This window comes from Suncus etruscus, chromosome 2, assembly GCF_024139225.1.
Source record: "Suncus etruscus isolate mSunEtr1 chromosome 2, mSunEtr1.pri.cur, whole genome shotgun sequence".
In the NCBI taxonomy this organism is placed as follows: domain Eukaryota; kingdom Metazoa; phylum Chordata; class Mammalia; order Eulipotyphla; family Soricidae; genus Suncus; species Suncus etruscus.
This window is the reverse complement of record NC_064849.1, coordinates 84,252,119-84,266,854: the sequence shown is the minus strand read 5'-3', so window position 1 is coordinate 84,266,854 and position 14,736 is coordinate 84,252,119. Positions and strand designations below refer to the sequence as shown.

The following is a 14,736-nucleotide window of genomic DNA, read 5'->3' as shown; positions in this document are numbered from 1 at the left end:
TTTGGTCCTGGATTGGCTGCTTGCAAGGCAAACAACGCTGTGCTATCTCTCCGATCATTTTTTTTAATAATTTTTATTGTGACCAATATGAATTACAAATCTTTCACAGTTTATATTTAATTTACATAATGACAGTGAATTAGGGTCATTTCTACCACCAGTGTTGTCCTCCCTCCACCCCTGTTCCCAGCATAGATCACATACCACCCTCTTTACCCCTTAGACTCTAGTGTACCATGTTTCCTTTGTATATACCTTGGGTATCTTGATTCTGTTGTCTTTGACTTTGGGTTTGGTGTTTAGATCTGATCATTTTTATTTCCACTCATTGTTCATGTAACTATTTGCTCCTGGTACCATCCACATTTTTTAGACTCCTTGTAACTACTTTGTAGAGTGGATGGAATTACTTCCAGTTTGCAGAAGAGGAATCTATGGTTCATGAAGTTTCAGCGACTTCTTGCAAATGATCCAAATGGCAAAGGAAGGCAAAGAGACTCCAATTCCATCTGTCTTCTGTGGGTTTTTTTCCAACCTTAACAGCGTTGCCTAAACATAGGATATTAACAAAAGCTGACACAAATTTTGCCATATCGTCTCACCATCTGGACTGTATTATTCATTCACTCAGTATTTTTTAAAGTAAACTGAAATTTTTATTTTAAATATTAATATTTCAACAATACCTTGTGTAGAAAACCACTTTAACATGCCATAAATACCTGATGCTGTTTAGAAAAAAAAAACTATAATGAGCAGTAAGCAAACAAAGCAATTAAAATATTGCTTTATCCTGACTAAGTACTGTTGTCTGCCAAAGACTTTGAAACTAACAAGTATTATCTTTATATTAAAAAAGCAAATATTTGAAGTCTAAAATAGGTTTTTATATTACAGATAATAATAAGACTACAAAGTCATACTTTGACACAAAAGAAAACCATGAGGGAGCCAGAGTAGGGCACTTGCTTTGCACACAGTTGACCTCGGTTCAGTCTGGCACCCCATATGGTCACTGAACCCCACCATGGCTGATCAGTGAGCACAAAGACAGGAGTTAGTGCTAAGCATTACTGGGTATAGCCAAAAGAAAACAAGCAAAATTAGACTATTTGGAGATTAGTGAGTTATAATCCAGAACCCATCTAGTTTATGAAGTCACCTGGTATTTACACAGATGTATATTTCCAGAAGGACCCTATTACTCATATAATAAGCATAATCAAATTGCATTATAAATTCCAAAATACCTTATATTTTGTTTATGATATTATGGTTCTTAGAAAATGTGGCTTAAAAACTTTTTAGAAGTGACTATTTCCTTCTAGAGAAGTGACACAAAAGTAGAATCAATCCATAGTTCTGCTCAAAGGTAGAAACTCAGTGACTTTAGAGGACCTAGGTTAAGGCATATAAACGAACCAGGAATTTGGACAGGATTCTGTTCTCTATTATAGAAGTTTCAGGGAATCAGTCACCATAGATCTCCTCTTGTGCAATTAGACCAGGGGACTGACAAAACTTACATTTCGTTGGTAGTAGTTTTAATCACAATCTGATCCTGTGAGTACTTTCTTATTTCTTTTTTATTTTATTTTATATGTTTTTCGGTTTTTGGATCACTGAGTGCCTGAAGGCACTCAGGGGTTACTCCTGGCTCTGTGTTCAGAAGTCACCCCTGGCAGGCTCTAGGGACCATATGGGATGCTGGCAATCGAACCCAGATCCGTTCCAGGTTGTCCGTATTCAAGGCAAATGCCCTTTCGCTGTGCTATGGCTCTGACCTTATTTCTTATTTCTTAAAAAAAGAAAAAAAAAGTTGCCCGCCCTGCAGCAGCAGTTTTTAGTAGATTAGGCAGTGCCAGAAACTGAACCTGAAAGCCACACCCACATGCTAGGAATGCACTCTGGCCCTTTGAACTGTCTTCCAAGCCCTAAATTTCCATTTTATAACAACCAATACCTTTTTTTAATGTCTTTATATGTGCATAGGGCATTACCATATTAATAGAAAAAGTTGTTAGAAGGTATATTTTGTCTGTCTGTTTGTTTGTTTGGGGGCCACACCCAGCAGTGTTCAGGCTTTACACTTGTTTATGAATTCAGGGATCACTCCTGGTAGAGCTTGGACAACAACATAGGATACTGGGAATCAGACTTCAGTTGGCTGCATACAAGGCAATCACCCTACTCTCAATACTATCTTTCCAGTACCCAAAGAAAAAAATTGGGAGACACACCCAGCAGTGCTGGGGGTTGAGGGTTACTTCTGGCTTTGCTTTCAAGAATCACTCTTGGCAGGCTCAGGGGACTATGAGGGATACCAGGGATCAAACTGAGACCAGACACATGCAAAGCAAATGCCCTATCCACTGTATTATTGCTCCAGTCCCCAAAGAAAATATTTTTAAGTAATGAAAAATGAAAAAGGAGTCTTTCAATTGTTTTCACCAATTTCCATCACTAGTTTTATAGTTTTCTTTTTTCTTTTCTTTTTTTTTTGATTTTTCGGGCCATACCCGTTTGATGCTCAGGGGCTACTCCTGACTACTCGCTCAGAAATTGCCCCTGGCTTGGGGGGACCATATGGGACGCCGGGGATCGAACCGTGGTCCTTTCCTTGGCTAGCGCTTGCAAGGCAGACACCTTAACTCTAGCGCCACCTCACCGGCCCCGTTTTATAGTTTTCTTAAGCTTAAGCTAAAAAAAGAAACCTTGCTTTTTATGGCATGAGTAGAAAGACACGTTATAATGGAAAGCATCTTGCACAAAAGTTTTGGTAATCAGAAAAGAAAAATGCAGAGTAGCTTCATAAGCTTTGACTTTGAAAGCCCAGTGTAATGTAAATATGACTTCCTTGACTATAAACAGCAGTGGTTTGAAAAGAAAAACTTTTACAAAATAGGCAGCTATCTAGTTAGAAGAAAATGTGACTAGTCGGCATGTGTGTAAGAGCTGCCTTGAATACTTTTGATATTTGGTGCTGTAATTACTAGGATGCAAAACTTTTAGAACTTCTGAAATGAGGGGAAAACTTTATACCAGTTTCTTTTTTTCAGAGGAGGAGAAAAATGCTCCTCTTCTTCCTTTTTTTTTATTGTTTGCCTATTTGGAGTAACTTAAGAATATAACTATAGTGTCCTTATATAAGTTACATTCTTGGGGGCACTTATACGGGTCTCTAAGTACATCCAGTAGGGACTAGCAAAGTCAGGAATCAAACCAAGATCAATTGCATGGAAGATAAACATCTTCACCCCTTTACTAGGTCTTCAGCCCTTAAGTGTATTCTTGAAAAATTCTTAAATTATGAATGGAGTCACAAAGTCTTAAATCTTAAAGAACACATACTTTGTTATTTGTTATTAACAAATGAAAATGTTAATATGAAATCTATGATCACGTGTATTTAACTTAATATCTCCATGGTATCAAAGATTAAAATCATGTTGAAGAATTCTAAAAACTATACAAAAACACTTAATTCAAAATTTTTCCACTTCTGGGAAATTCTAGATTTCTTATCTTCACCTTGAGCTTTGTTTTTGTTTTTGGAGCTCACAGGTGACTCTTGGCTCTGTGCTTAGGAATTACTCCTCTTGTCAGGCTGGGGCTGAAATCCTGAAAGTCATGTGCAAAGCAAATGCCCTACCTGCTGTATCATGTCTTCAGCCCCTCTTCATCTTGGACTTTTGAAAATCTGCATTTCATCCAGATTTTGACAAACATTTCTGCTCTATAACATTGGAGACAGAAAGAGAGGACATTATCAATAAAGCAACCTCTCTCTCCCTCAAAAATGCAAGAAAGTAGATGTGTCTGAGTCTGTGCTATGGAGGTGGTTTTAGGGGTTATGCTGCAGAAAGAAGGGTTGGCCAGGAACATTTGCCTGATAATTGAGTTAAAGGCAGCACCTCCTCCCTTCCTAGACCTCTCTGAGCTCCCAGACATTGCAGCCTGTTAAATGAGCCAGTGAATGAATGAATGGCTTTCTCTTCTGCCTATAAATCTGTAATCCACAAATCTGCAGCAGCTTCGAACACTGATTTTTAATAACCAATGTCTACCCTGGTGTTTCCTTTACAGTCCCTCTGCATATCTTACTGCACACATCAGTGTTGTGAGGGTTTGGGGTTCTGTTTTGATCTTTGGGAACTATTCAGTTTTCCAGTTTCATTTGGAGGCCTATTTGAATGTGTTCAGTTTCATGTAATTGGAGTTTTTAAACTTGATTCTTTTACGTTTTGGAAGTCACATCCTCGTATAAAAAGTAGGTGGTAACTTCTTCAAATTCTACCATTCATCTATCAAGCAAGCTCAGAGTCTTCGAAATTTGTAACTGACGACTCCCTATCTAATTCTTAGATTTGAGATTTACCAGACATATCCTTTCTGCATATTTTGCAGCTTATTTCCTGAAAACTTTTGTCTGTTCATCTCTCCATTCATCTATTCATCCTCCCACAAATTTAGTTTCACTTTAACGGATGCCATTATCAATTTTTATAGTTACTCTTGGGAAGGGAGAAAATGTTGTGCAAAGAATATCTACAAAGGATAAAGAAATCCTGGTAGTTTTGAGGCAAGTTTTTTTAATATATTATGGAAATTTCTTCTGTTATGAAAATAAATTTCTCTTCTAAGAGTTTGGGTGCTCCTTTCCTGTTACTTCAAGGGATAGGAGTCTTCTGAATATACCTTTTATCAAGAAAGTCATGTGAAGGGGCTGGAGTGATAGCACAGCAGGTAGGGCATTTACCTTACATGCAAACAATGTCATGCGAGTGATATCTGTTTCTTAGGTGAATATAGATACTACAGAAATAGCAGAGAAAGAGGTCTGGTCAACAAGCTACAATGTGGCATTTCAATATGCTCTCCATTTTCACTTAAGGAAAAAGTTGCTCAGAATTCAAAAACAAGCATCAATTAACTTAATTCTCAGTAGGAACTTTTAAAAATGAAGGAAAACATATTTTATTTCTTTGGGTTTTTTCAATAGTTTTAAATTAAATAAATTGTTTAATTAAATCACAGTGCGATACATAGTAACCAAGATTTCTATAATTGAATTTCAGTCATATAGTGTCCAACTCCCATCTCAATCCCTTCACCAGTGCATATTTTCTGTCACCAATGTACCCCCAAAAATACACATTTCTTTCAGCCCCTTTTTCTAATCCTGTTTTTCCCTGCTCAGAATAATGCCTCACACTATAGTTGTTTCTATATGCATCCGCACATCTATCCATTTGCCTAAAGAACATTAAAGAAAGATCAGTATAATGGCTAGTATTATTGTTTTTTGTTTTTTGTTTGGTTTTTGGGCCACACCCATTTGATGCTCAGGCATTACTCCTGGCTATGCGCTCAGAAATCGCCCCTGGCTTGCGGGGACCATATGGGACGCCGAGGGATTGAACCGCTGTCCATCCTACTCTAGCGATTGCAAGGCAGACAGACACCTTACCTCTAGCGAATGGCTAGTATTTTTAATATGACTGTACACAAAGTTTATGATACATTAAATACAGCAAATCTGCTCACAGTTATTGTTAAGCTCTGCCTGAAATCATTATGTATCCTCAGACTGTTTAGATTAGTTGCTGCTGTTGTTCTCAAGATGTCAAAGGGCTAAAAATTATTTTGGCATAGGTATCCACATATGAAAATCTTTTCATGCCCACCAAATGTTCTAAGCCCATGTTCTGCGTTCAAGTAGAGTCTGTTCTTTCTGCTTCTGCTTGGATTGCAGAATTCTGAACGGAAGGGGCGGGACCTCACTTCTTGTGCCGCCATCTTTGTTTTAGCCTTTGATCCTCTCTGAGTGTATGTTTAGCTATGAGGATCTTTCTTAGCTGTGTCAAAAATTCAGCACCTTTGACATGTCCATTATATTTGGCTCTTTAAAAGCCCTTCTAGAAAACAACAATATACAGATTCCTCTAGTTCTTTCAGTACTCTGGGTACAAATGAAGTGGTCTGAAGTTTCTTGATCTTCTGTTGAATATGTAGGAAAGATAAGAGGGCAATTCTGATTCCTACTGGGACATCTACGAGTATGATTTAGGAAGAACAAAGAGAGCTATTTCTCTGCTTCTGCCGACCCCCCCCCCCCCAGCGGAGTCATCTTTTTCTGAACATGAATTCTGTGAAAGCTTGGGCATAATTACTGGCAAGGAAAAGAAAACTGAATGTGTTACTAAATGCACATGGTACTAGACCATCTGGATGTAGTCCCCCTACTCCCTTTCTCTGCTGGGGACTAAGGAGTGGGACTAAGTCAATCAGAGATGGAGGCAAGGTTTTAGGAAATCCTATGGAGGAAAACTTTGTCCCTCTGAGACCTGATTCATTGCACAGGTGCCCTCAAAGGGTGGATAAATGTCTTCTCTTTCAAGATGCTTAGAGTGCAACAAACAGGAGAGAGAGTTCCAAGTCCTCACAGCTGCTAAATTGTCAGAACTGAGTACCTAAGCATGCACTTCCCTCCTGAGCCAAAAATAAGTTGCTCCCTGCCTACAAAAAAACTCTGGCTTCTGACCACATGGTAAAAGGCAGAATCAACTGGCTTGAAAAGCAGAGCTGAATTCCCACACTGGTTGACCCTTAAAGTTTTCTTTTAAAATGTCTCTATTTTTTTTTAAATTTTTTTATTTTGAATTATGAGAACAAAAGATGCAAAGAAAGAGGACAAGGTAAAGTTACAGTGGAAGGACAATCACCCATAACATAATTCTCAGAAGAAGTCCCCTTGCTGATATCTTAACTTTAAACTTTCAGCCAAAGAACGTTAAGATAAATAGAACAGAATCCATGTACAATTACTTTGTCCCTCAAGTCCCCAGATTGTAACACATTATAATATTTCTTAACAGCACACAAGGCAATCTAAAGCCATAAAACTTACATAATTCCTTAAACATTAGAGGCATAGTATTTTTTACATTTCCATGTACATGCATGTTAGCTTAAGTTAACCTCAAATTTTAAGTGGGGAAAATGTCTCTTTATTTTTATTATCAAAGAAAAATTTCTTTTTCAATAAGTGATTTATTTTCTTTATTGAGTATTTGACCACATCTTCAGGACTTACTCCTAGCTCTGGATCACTCCAGGTGGGCTCAGGAGATTATATCTGGTGCCAGAGATTTAGCTAGGTCTGCTGCATGCAAAGCAAGTACCCTACCCTCTGTAGTATCACTCTGGCCCCATTTCATTAAGTGATTTTTTTTTGTCTTGGGACCATATCAGTTGGTGGCTCAAGACTTACTCCTGGCTCCATTTTCAGGAATCACTCCTGGTGGGCTCAGGGAATGATATGGAGTGCCAAAGATCAAACTAGTGTTGGCTGCATGCAAAGCAAAGGCCCAACTCACTGTATTATCGCTCCATCCCTTCTATGAGTGATTTAAAATGCAATGTGTGTGCCATCTGAGATCAAAGAGTACACACTGAGCTAGAAATTATTTCTAGGGGTGTGACTAAGATAAATATCCTCAGGGGCATTCTTGGCTAGACCAGATGGTTCAGTGTTAAAGACTACGGCAATGCATGGGCTCTGTGGTGCCAGTAATATTCAGGGTCATACACAGCTGTTTTCAGAGGACCATAACGTATGGAGGATCAAACTGGTTCTTGTCCATGTAAATCATGTACAAATATCGGGTTCCTATGACCCCAAGAAATTTTTATGTTTAAACATAGAAACATTTTTTTAGTACTGACCATGTACCATATACCATATCAGGCACTGATAGAACTTAAAAGAAAAGGATTTAATCTTTGTCTTGGAGAAGTTCTTCATGTTCTTACACGCTTTTCAGTTTATACATCTGTGGCTCATCTGGGCTTGGCTGACCCCAAATGAGCATACTTAAACTTGACTCTGAATGGCAAATTGGACTCAGTTCTAGTTTTATCACATCATCTCTAAACCAGTGGAGTTGACCAGGTCTTTTTCTGCTCATAGTTTAGGTACAACCCAGGCAGTAAGCCCAAACACACAAATGGCTTAAAACACAACACAACCCCTAATATTCACTGGCCAAAGTAAGCCATATGGCCAAACTGAACACTATGATGGTGACAAAAGATATGGGAAGAGTTGTAAAACTGAGAAAAATAATACAGGCAGGTTGTAAATGGAAACTTCACAAATGCCCATATAAGAAAGGGAGTGGGGATTTCAGATGACAGAAGACAACATATATTTGAAAGACAGTAGGAAATTGGCCATTGAGGAGGTGACACTAGCAGTGAGTCACAGAAGTGGGTAGTATTTCAAGAGAGAAGTAAGGGTATGGGGACATAGACAGTACTTTAAAGATGTGCATGAACAAAGCCAAAGACATGTAAAGAATATCTCTGTGTTAGCTTATAAAAAAGTAAATTGAAAAACACTAATCACATTTAGAAAGAGCATGTCAGCAGTCCAGTGTTAGAAGTTCTTGTGCTACATATAATCACTGGCAGTTCTTTGAAAAGTCTACCAAGTATTTGAATGTCCCCATGGAATGAAGTGTGAAAGGTTACACAAGGATAGAACTTTTATTTAAATTTGTTAAGCTATAATTTAGAGCTGAATTTAGCTTAGAAATAATTCCCCAACTCATTGATTTTACAATTGTAGAAATTTGATCTTGGAGCTAAATATTCATTGTCTTTCCTCTATACACAGTCATTAGTTGCCTAACGATGAAGGTACTTTATGATAAATTTCTCATGGAACCACTTAATCACTCTGACCTTAAATGCATGGATGGATGTATACAAATAGAGAAGGTACAGCATGACTCAAACAAAGGTGAGAGATAGTGACCACTGATATATCCAAACCAAAAATTGTCTGTTACACATGATTACATACAATATATACATCTGTATCATCTTAGCATAACTAGATAAATAATGATATAGCTGAGAAAGAAATACAGGTATATACATGTTCATATATACATGTTTCTCTGCCTATATACAAGATGCATACATATTTAGAGATAACATATGCCCAATTAAATCTGTATATATGTATGTATATCTTATCTGTATAAAACATACAAATACAAAGAATAAATCTCTATAGATATAGAGGTAGAGGGTATAAAATGGACAGACTTCATAAACCAATTTTCTAGAGTATTCATAAACACAAATAAACTTAAATATTAGGTGTTTCTTGTCAAATGATCTTTCTATTTCCACAGGATAGGACATAATTTCAAGTGAAAAAGGAGGGGCTGTTAATAAAAAAAGAAAAACAAGTATTGTCACAAATACTTAAGTCCTGGAAATTCTACCCTGAAGTACTCAGGCTAAGGATAGAAGTAGCTTTCTGGGCTTCAGAGTCTGAGTTATCTCTCTTTGCTTCTTTTCTCTTTGTCTCTCTGTTCATCTCTGTTTCTTTCTCTCTGTATATAGTCATTAGTCATCCTTTCTGTGAAAACGTTCCCCTCACTTGCAAAGAAAGTGATCATTCATCTAGCCAAATACAATTAGAATCAAATCCAATTAGAAAAGTACATCAACTGTTTCATATATAAATGTATATGTATACATTTAATGTATATTTAATATATAATGTATACATTATGTGTACATATATAAATATATATATATGTATATATATACATATAGTTCCTTCCCAGAATAGAAATAATGCAACTTTGAAGTTGTGTCCTTTAATCACCAGTAATGTAGGTCAGAAGTCAGCAAACTCTTTCCCTAGGGCCAAATCCAGCTGGTCTGGCTTGAGAAAATAAGTTGTTTTGGCACCGTGACACCAGTTCCTTTATGCATTGTTTCTAAAAGCCTTTGCACTACAGTAGCACTGGTGTGTAGTTGCAACAGACAAACACAGAGACCAACCTTATGGCCCACAACTCCTCAAAATATTTACAGCAGCATAACGGGGGGGGGGGGGAGGACTGACACCCATAGTTAATTATACTGGGGGATGGTTGAAAGGGAGGGAGATGGCTACACTGGTGATGAGTGTTGTGTTGGAATTATGTCCATGAAAAACCATGGAAGTCAAAATATATTTAAAAAAATGTTTAAAACGCATCAAGGTTTAGTGGGCCTGTTTCACTGACAGGCCAGGGGGCTAAGGATAGAGGATTCACAAATTTGTGTATCTTGATTCAATTCCATACACTTGATGCAATAAATACTGTCAAATACACTCCACCATGCAACCTATATATAGGATGCATGCTGGGAACTTTGGTGGAGGGACGTCAACACTGGTGATGGGAATGGCCCTAATTCACTATCACTATATGCCTGAACAGCAAACTATGAAGGACTTTATAATTCACAATGATTTTAATAAAAAAAAAAAGATGTAAAAAATAAATCATCAAGGACTGCCCAGTGGGGGCCCAGAATGGGGGACCCAAGGGATAAGCAGTCCCATTCCAGGACTCTGCACTTAGCTGCCTCCTTAACTCTGTGTCTGTCCTTTGCCAGATTCCGACCTGAGCATGCGCACACTGAGCACGCCCAGCCCAGCTCTCATCTGCCCACCGACCCTGCCCGGCTTTCAGAATGGAAGGGGCTCATCCACCTCCTCATCGTCCATCACCGGGGAGACCGTGGCCTTGGTCCATTCCCCACCCCCAACTCGCCTCACGCACCCACTCATCCGGCTGGCTTCCAGGGCCCAGAAGGAGCAGGCCAACATCGAGAGGCTGCCTGACCCGTCCATGGTGCACATCTTCTCCTTCCTGCCCACCAACCAGCTGTGTCGCTGTGCCCGGGTGTGTCGCCGCTGGTACAACCTGGCATGGGACCCGCACCTCTGGAGGACTATCCGCCTGACGGGTGAGACCATCAACGTGGATCGCGCCCTCAAGGTGCTCACCCGCAGACTGTGTCAGGACACCCCTAATGTCTGTCTCATGCTGGAAACGGTCATTGTCAGTGGCTGCCGGCGACTCACGGACCGAGGGCTTTACACCATTGCTCAGTGCTGCCCAGAGCTGCGGCGCCTGGAGGTGTCAGGCTGCTACAATATCTCCAACGAGGCCGTCTTTGACGTGGTGTCGCTCTGCCCCAACCTGGAGCACCTGGATGTGTCAGGTAAAGGGACTCTCACGGCCTTCCACAGGCACTGTCCCCAAGCACTGCATGACATGGACCTCTGACCCTTCTTGATTGTCATGGGAGAGGGAGGAAGGATTTAGGGTTACTCATGCCAGGCAAACTGTCCCTAGGGTCTAAGGACCCTGCACACCATGGGCATCCCTTTATTCAACCATGGTCTGTGTCTGGCAACTCATGTCTAGACGACCTTGTAGTGTCTTTCCCTCCCATAGTCCTCCATGTCCTGCTAATTTCACATCAAGCACTGATCATGGACCCAATATCACATTAGAGGAAAACCCAGGCTGAATATCTCCATATTCAAGCACAGTAGTTTAGAAACCATCTTTACTGTTGTTAATTCTTGAGCTTGATAATGAGTAGAAGGTTGGTGCGGGCTTTGTCTTATAGACTTGTCTTTGTTTTGTAGACATTGAGGTAGTCTTGGAACAAAGCTTATCATTTGTCAGTCTCTTTCTCTCCCTTGGTTGATATTCTATCATTCGTTAAGGAAAAATTCTCAGCCACTTGGTACCAACAGTAAGGGAACATCAGCAGACCATTTGTTTTTTTTAATGGGCGGAATTGCCCTCATGGCTTCTTTGCTTTCCACCCTTTCTCAGAAAAGAAGTATTAAAGTGCAGACTCACACTTTTAGTGCCAATCCTGGATACCACTAGACTAACTGCCTTTCTTCATTTCCTGCATGGAGTCAGAGAAGGAACCTGGGAAAGTCTGACATATTGGCATCAGGGAGTTAATGAAATGAAGGATGTGAGCCCAACTGCAGGGGTTAGAGAGGAGAGGTCAGGAACTAAAAACCAACAACAAAAAAATAAAAACACTGTGACAGGTGAATGCATAGAATTTGGGATCTTTACAAGCAACTGATAAAAGGGTGGGGGGAGTGTTTGAGGTAAAAGCCTCAGTTTTCTCTCACTTTTAACAGCTGACATCTGAAAATATTTCAGGTGACAGTCATTTCTCAAAGATTCTTTCCCTGGATAGAAAACTCTTGCTTCTCTCCATAAGCTGGCCTCAGGACAAAACCATAATCACTGTACATTCACATAGTCGGAAGCTATTGGTATTATTATAAAGCAAGAAAAACGAAGAGGTTTTCTTATGAGTTTTTCTCCAAGGAATTCTGGAAAAGAAAGTATTGTGATATGGTAGAACTAGTTTCCAGCTTATTCACACTTTTCTCTAGCAGTATTTTCTCTTCAAGGGGGGAGTGAAGCAACGGAGGAGTTTCTTTAGCAGTATAAGTTTCTAAGTACTGTGATTTCTTTCATAAACATCTAATCTTCTTTACTCAGACTTAAAAATGATTCCTTGGGGCCGGAGAGATAGCATGGAGGTTAGGCAGAAGAACGGTGGTTCGAATCCTGGCATCCCATATGGTCCCCTGTGCCTGCCAGGGACGATTTCTGAGCATAGAGCCAGGAGTAACCCCTGAGTGCTGCCGAATGTGACCCAAAAACAAAAAAAAAAAACACAAAAAACCAAAAGAGATTCCTTTATTTTAACCATCCTCCATCTTTGTTAAAGGGGCTTTAGTACACTCTTGGTTTTAGTTTTGTTTGGGGGCCACATCTGAACGTGTTCAGGGATCACTCCTGGCTCTTCACTTAGGACATTCCTCATCGTGCTCAGGGGAATCTGTGTGGTACCAGGAATCTAAGACAGGTGAGTCAGGTACAGCACTTCACCTCTCCAGCCCCTCAATAATGCACTCTGAATTCAGGGTCCAAGCAATGATACTCTCTCTTTTGAATTCAGAAATGCAGAAACTACACGAACTCTTTGAGACAGAAACTCCATGAGAGTTCTCCTGAGATCTGTTTACATGGAGACTAAACAAGAAGAAATTGTAACTTCCTGGGCTTATTGCTCAGCATTGTAGAAAGAGAGGGATTTTTTAGAAGAGAGAGCTGAATAATCCACCATACCACAAGGAACAATGTATCACCTCCTTGGATCTAAACTCTCTAGATTTAAAAGTTAAGTAATTGTTAGTTGATTTAGGGGATATAAAATCTACAGTAGCCACCTTTGCAATAACAGCGAACTTGATTATGAAAGAATCATGGCCTCTCTAAAATTTATTCCCCTCAGAGGACATGAGACTACCTCTCTCATCACTAATAATGCATAAAAGATGCCCCTAAGTATATATACATACATTATGACATTATAATACATATTAATAAGCTGTATATTTTCACAGTGTTAAAGTTTAGAATGCCCAAAGTCTGTAACTGAGAGCTAGGGAACTAGGAATGCTAGTGGTATGCTTTAGTCCAAGTCAAATATCTAATTACCAGCATTATTGGTGGCATAAGTCTAAGAAGGCAAAAGACCAGCTGTCCAGACCAAAAGTCAGGCAAGGAAAATGGGTGGTCTGAGAGAGACATTTTGTTTAACTTTTGTTCTATGCAGGACCCCCAGAGATTGGATGAGGCCCAACCACAAAGAGGAGGGCAGTCTGCTTTTACTGAGTCTACTTATTCAGATGTTAATCTTAGCAAAACACCCTCACAAACACACCCAAGGAAAAAATGTTTATCAAATTTCTGGGACCTAGGTCATTCCTCCTAAAGTTTCCTCCTAAAATTAACCATCGCCATTGATATTATCTTTAAACATCAGTGAACTATTTTGAAGCTGGTTTCCAATATCTTGGAGGTTATGGTTGTTGGGCAAAGTCTCCTTAAAGCCCCATCCAACTGAAAGCCTCTTTCCTCCTTGTCCTAAACTTTTAGAACATTTCAGTCAATATCCTGTGGATGTGATTTTTTTTTATCTCTAATATCTTGAGTCTGTTGCCTCTTTTTTACCTTCCTGACAAGATATATGTCTAACTAGTAACTACTCACTTTAGACTAATCTCAATCCCTCAGTCCTTCATCCACACATCCAATCTCCAAAAGGATATTTTTCAGGTGACAAATCTAAATATTTTCTGGCATAAACTCTCCAATTGCTCCATCTTGCCCTCCAGGAAGAATTCAAGTCCCTCACTCAATTATACTCTTGTTTCTTCACTGTCTAAGTATTCACTTCATTGTGACAAATTTACTATAAGTTTCCCATGTAATTCATTCATTGTATACTTCATCCTAGTAATTTTTGACTATCACTTTTTTAATTAGAGTCTTGAACCAAGAGTCATAAAAATTCTTCCAAAGTTTGACTACATAAGTTACACATTTTTACTGAATTCTGGCCCCAGCTAAGTAGTTTTTTTTTTTTAAAGTGAAAAACTACAACTGTGTCTAAGAACATAGCTTTTCGGATGATGGTATAAAACAGTGTCCTTGTCCAGGCAGCACAGATGGGCCACCAAGATGAGCTACAAGCTTCATGCATATAGAGCTCAGTCAGCCTAGAGAAAATGAAACTCAAAGAGAGATTTGAAAGCTAAGATTGACCCATACCTTTTGCACCTTCTGCAAACTGCACCTCTGAGCCCCTAGTGGTGATAGGAACCTCTGATGAGGTGCATGCATCTTTGTTCTCCATCTGCAATATACATAATCTGATCTGGTAGTATGTGATGTTGGAACATGATAATCCTCAGGTTCTGAATTTCGTACATGTTTTCAAGACAGCTTGCCAGAAGTCAGGAGGAAAATCCCATTTGTACTA

The 14,736-nt window shown here is 39.3% G+C and overlaps 1 protein-coding gene across 1 annotated transcript in view; it reads left to right on the top strand.

Moving 5' to 3' along the window:
- The window catches only part of FBXL7 (F-box and leucine rich repeat protein 7), a 457,103-nt gene that overhangs the window by 439,577 nt on the left and 2,790 nt on the right, over positions 1-14,736 (top strand). Inside the window, exon 3 of the mRNA XM_049768262.1 lies at positions 10,471-11,082. Coding sequence (XP_049624219.1) covers positions 10,471-11,082 — 612 coding nt within the window. The remainder of the gene's footprint in view (positions 1-10,470; positions 11,083-14,736) is intronic.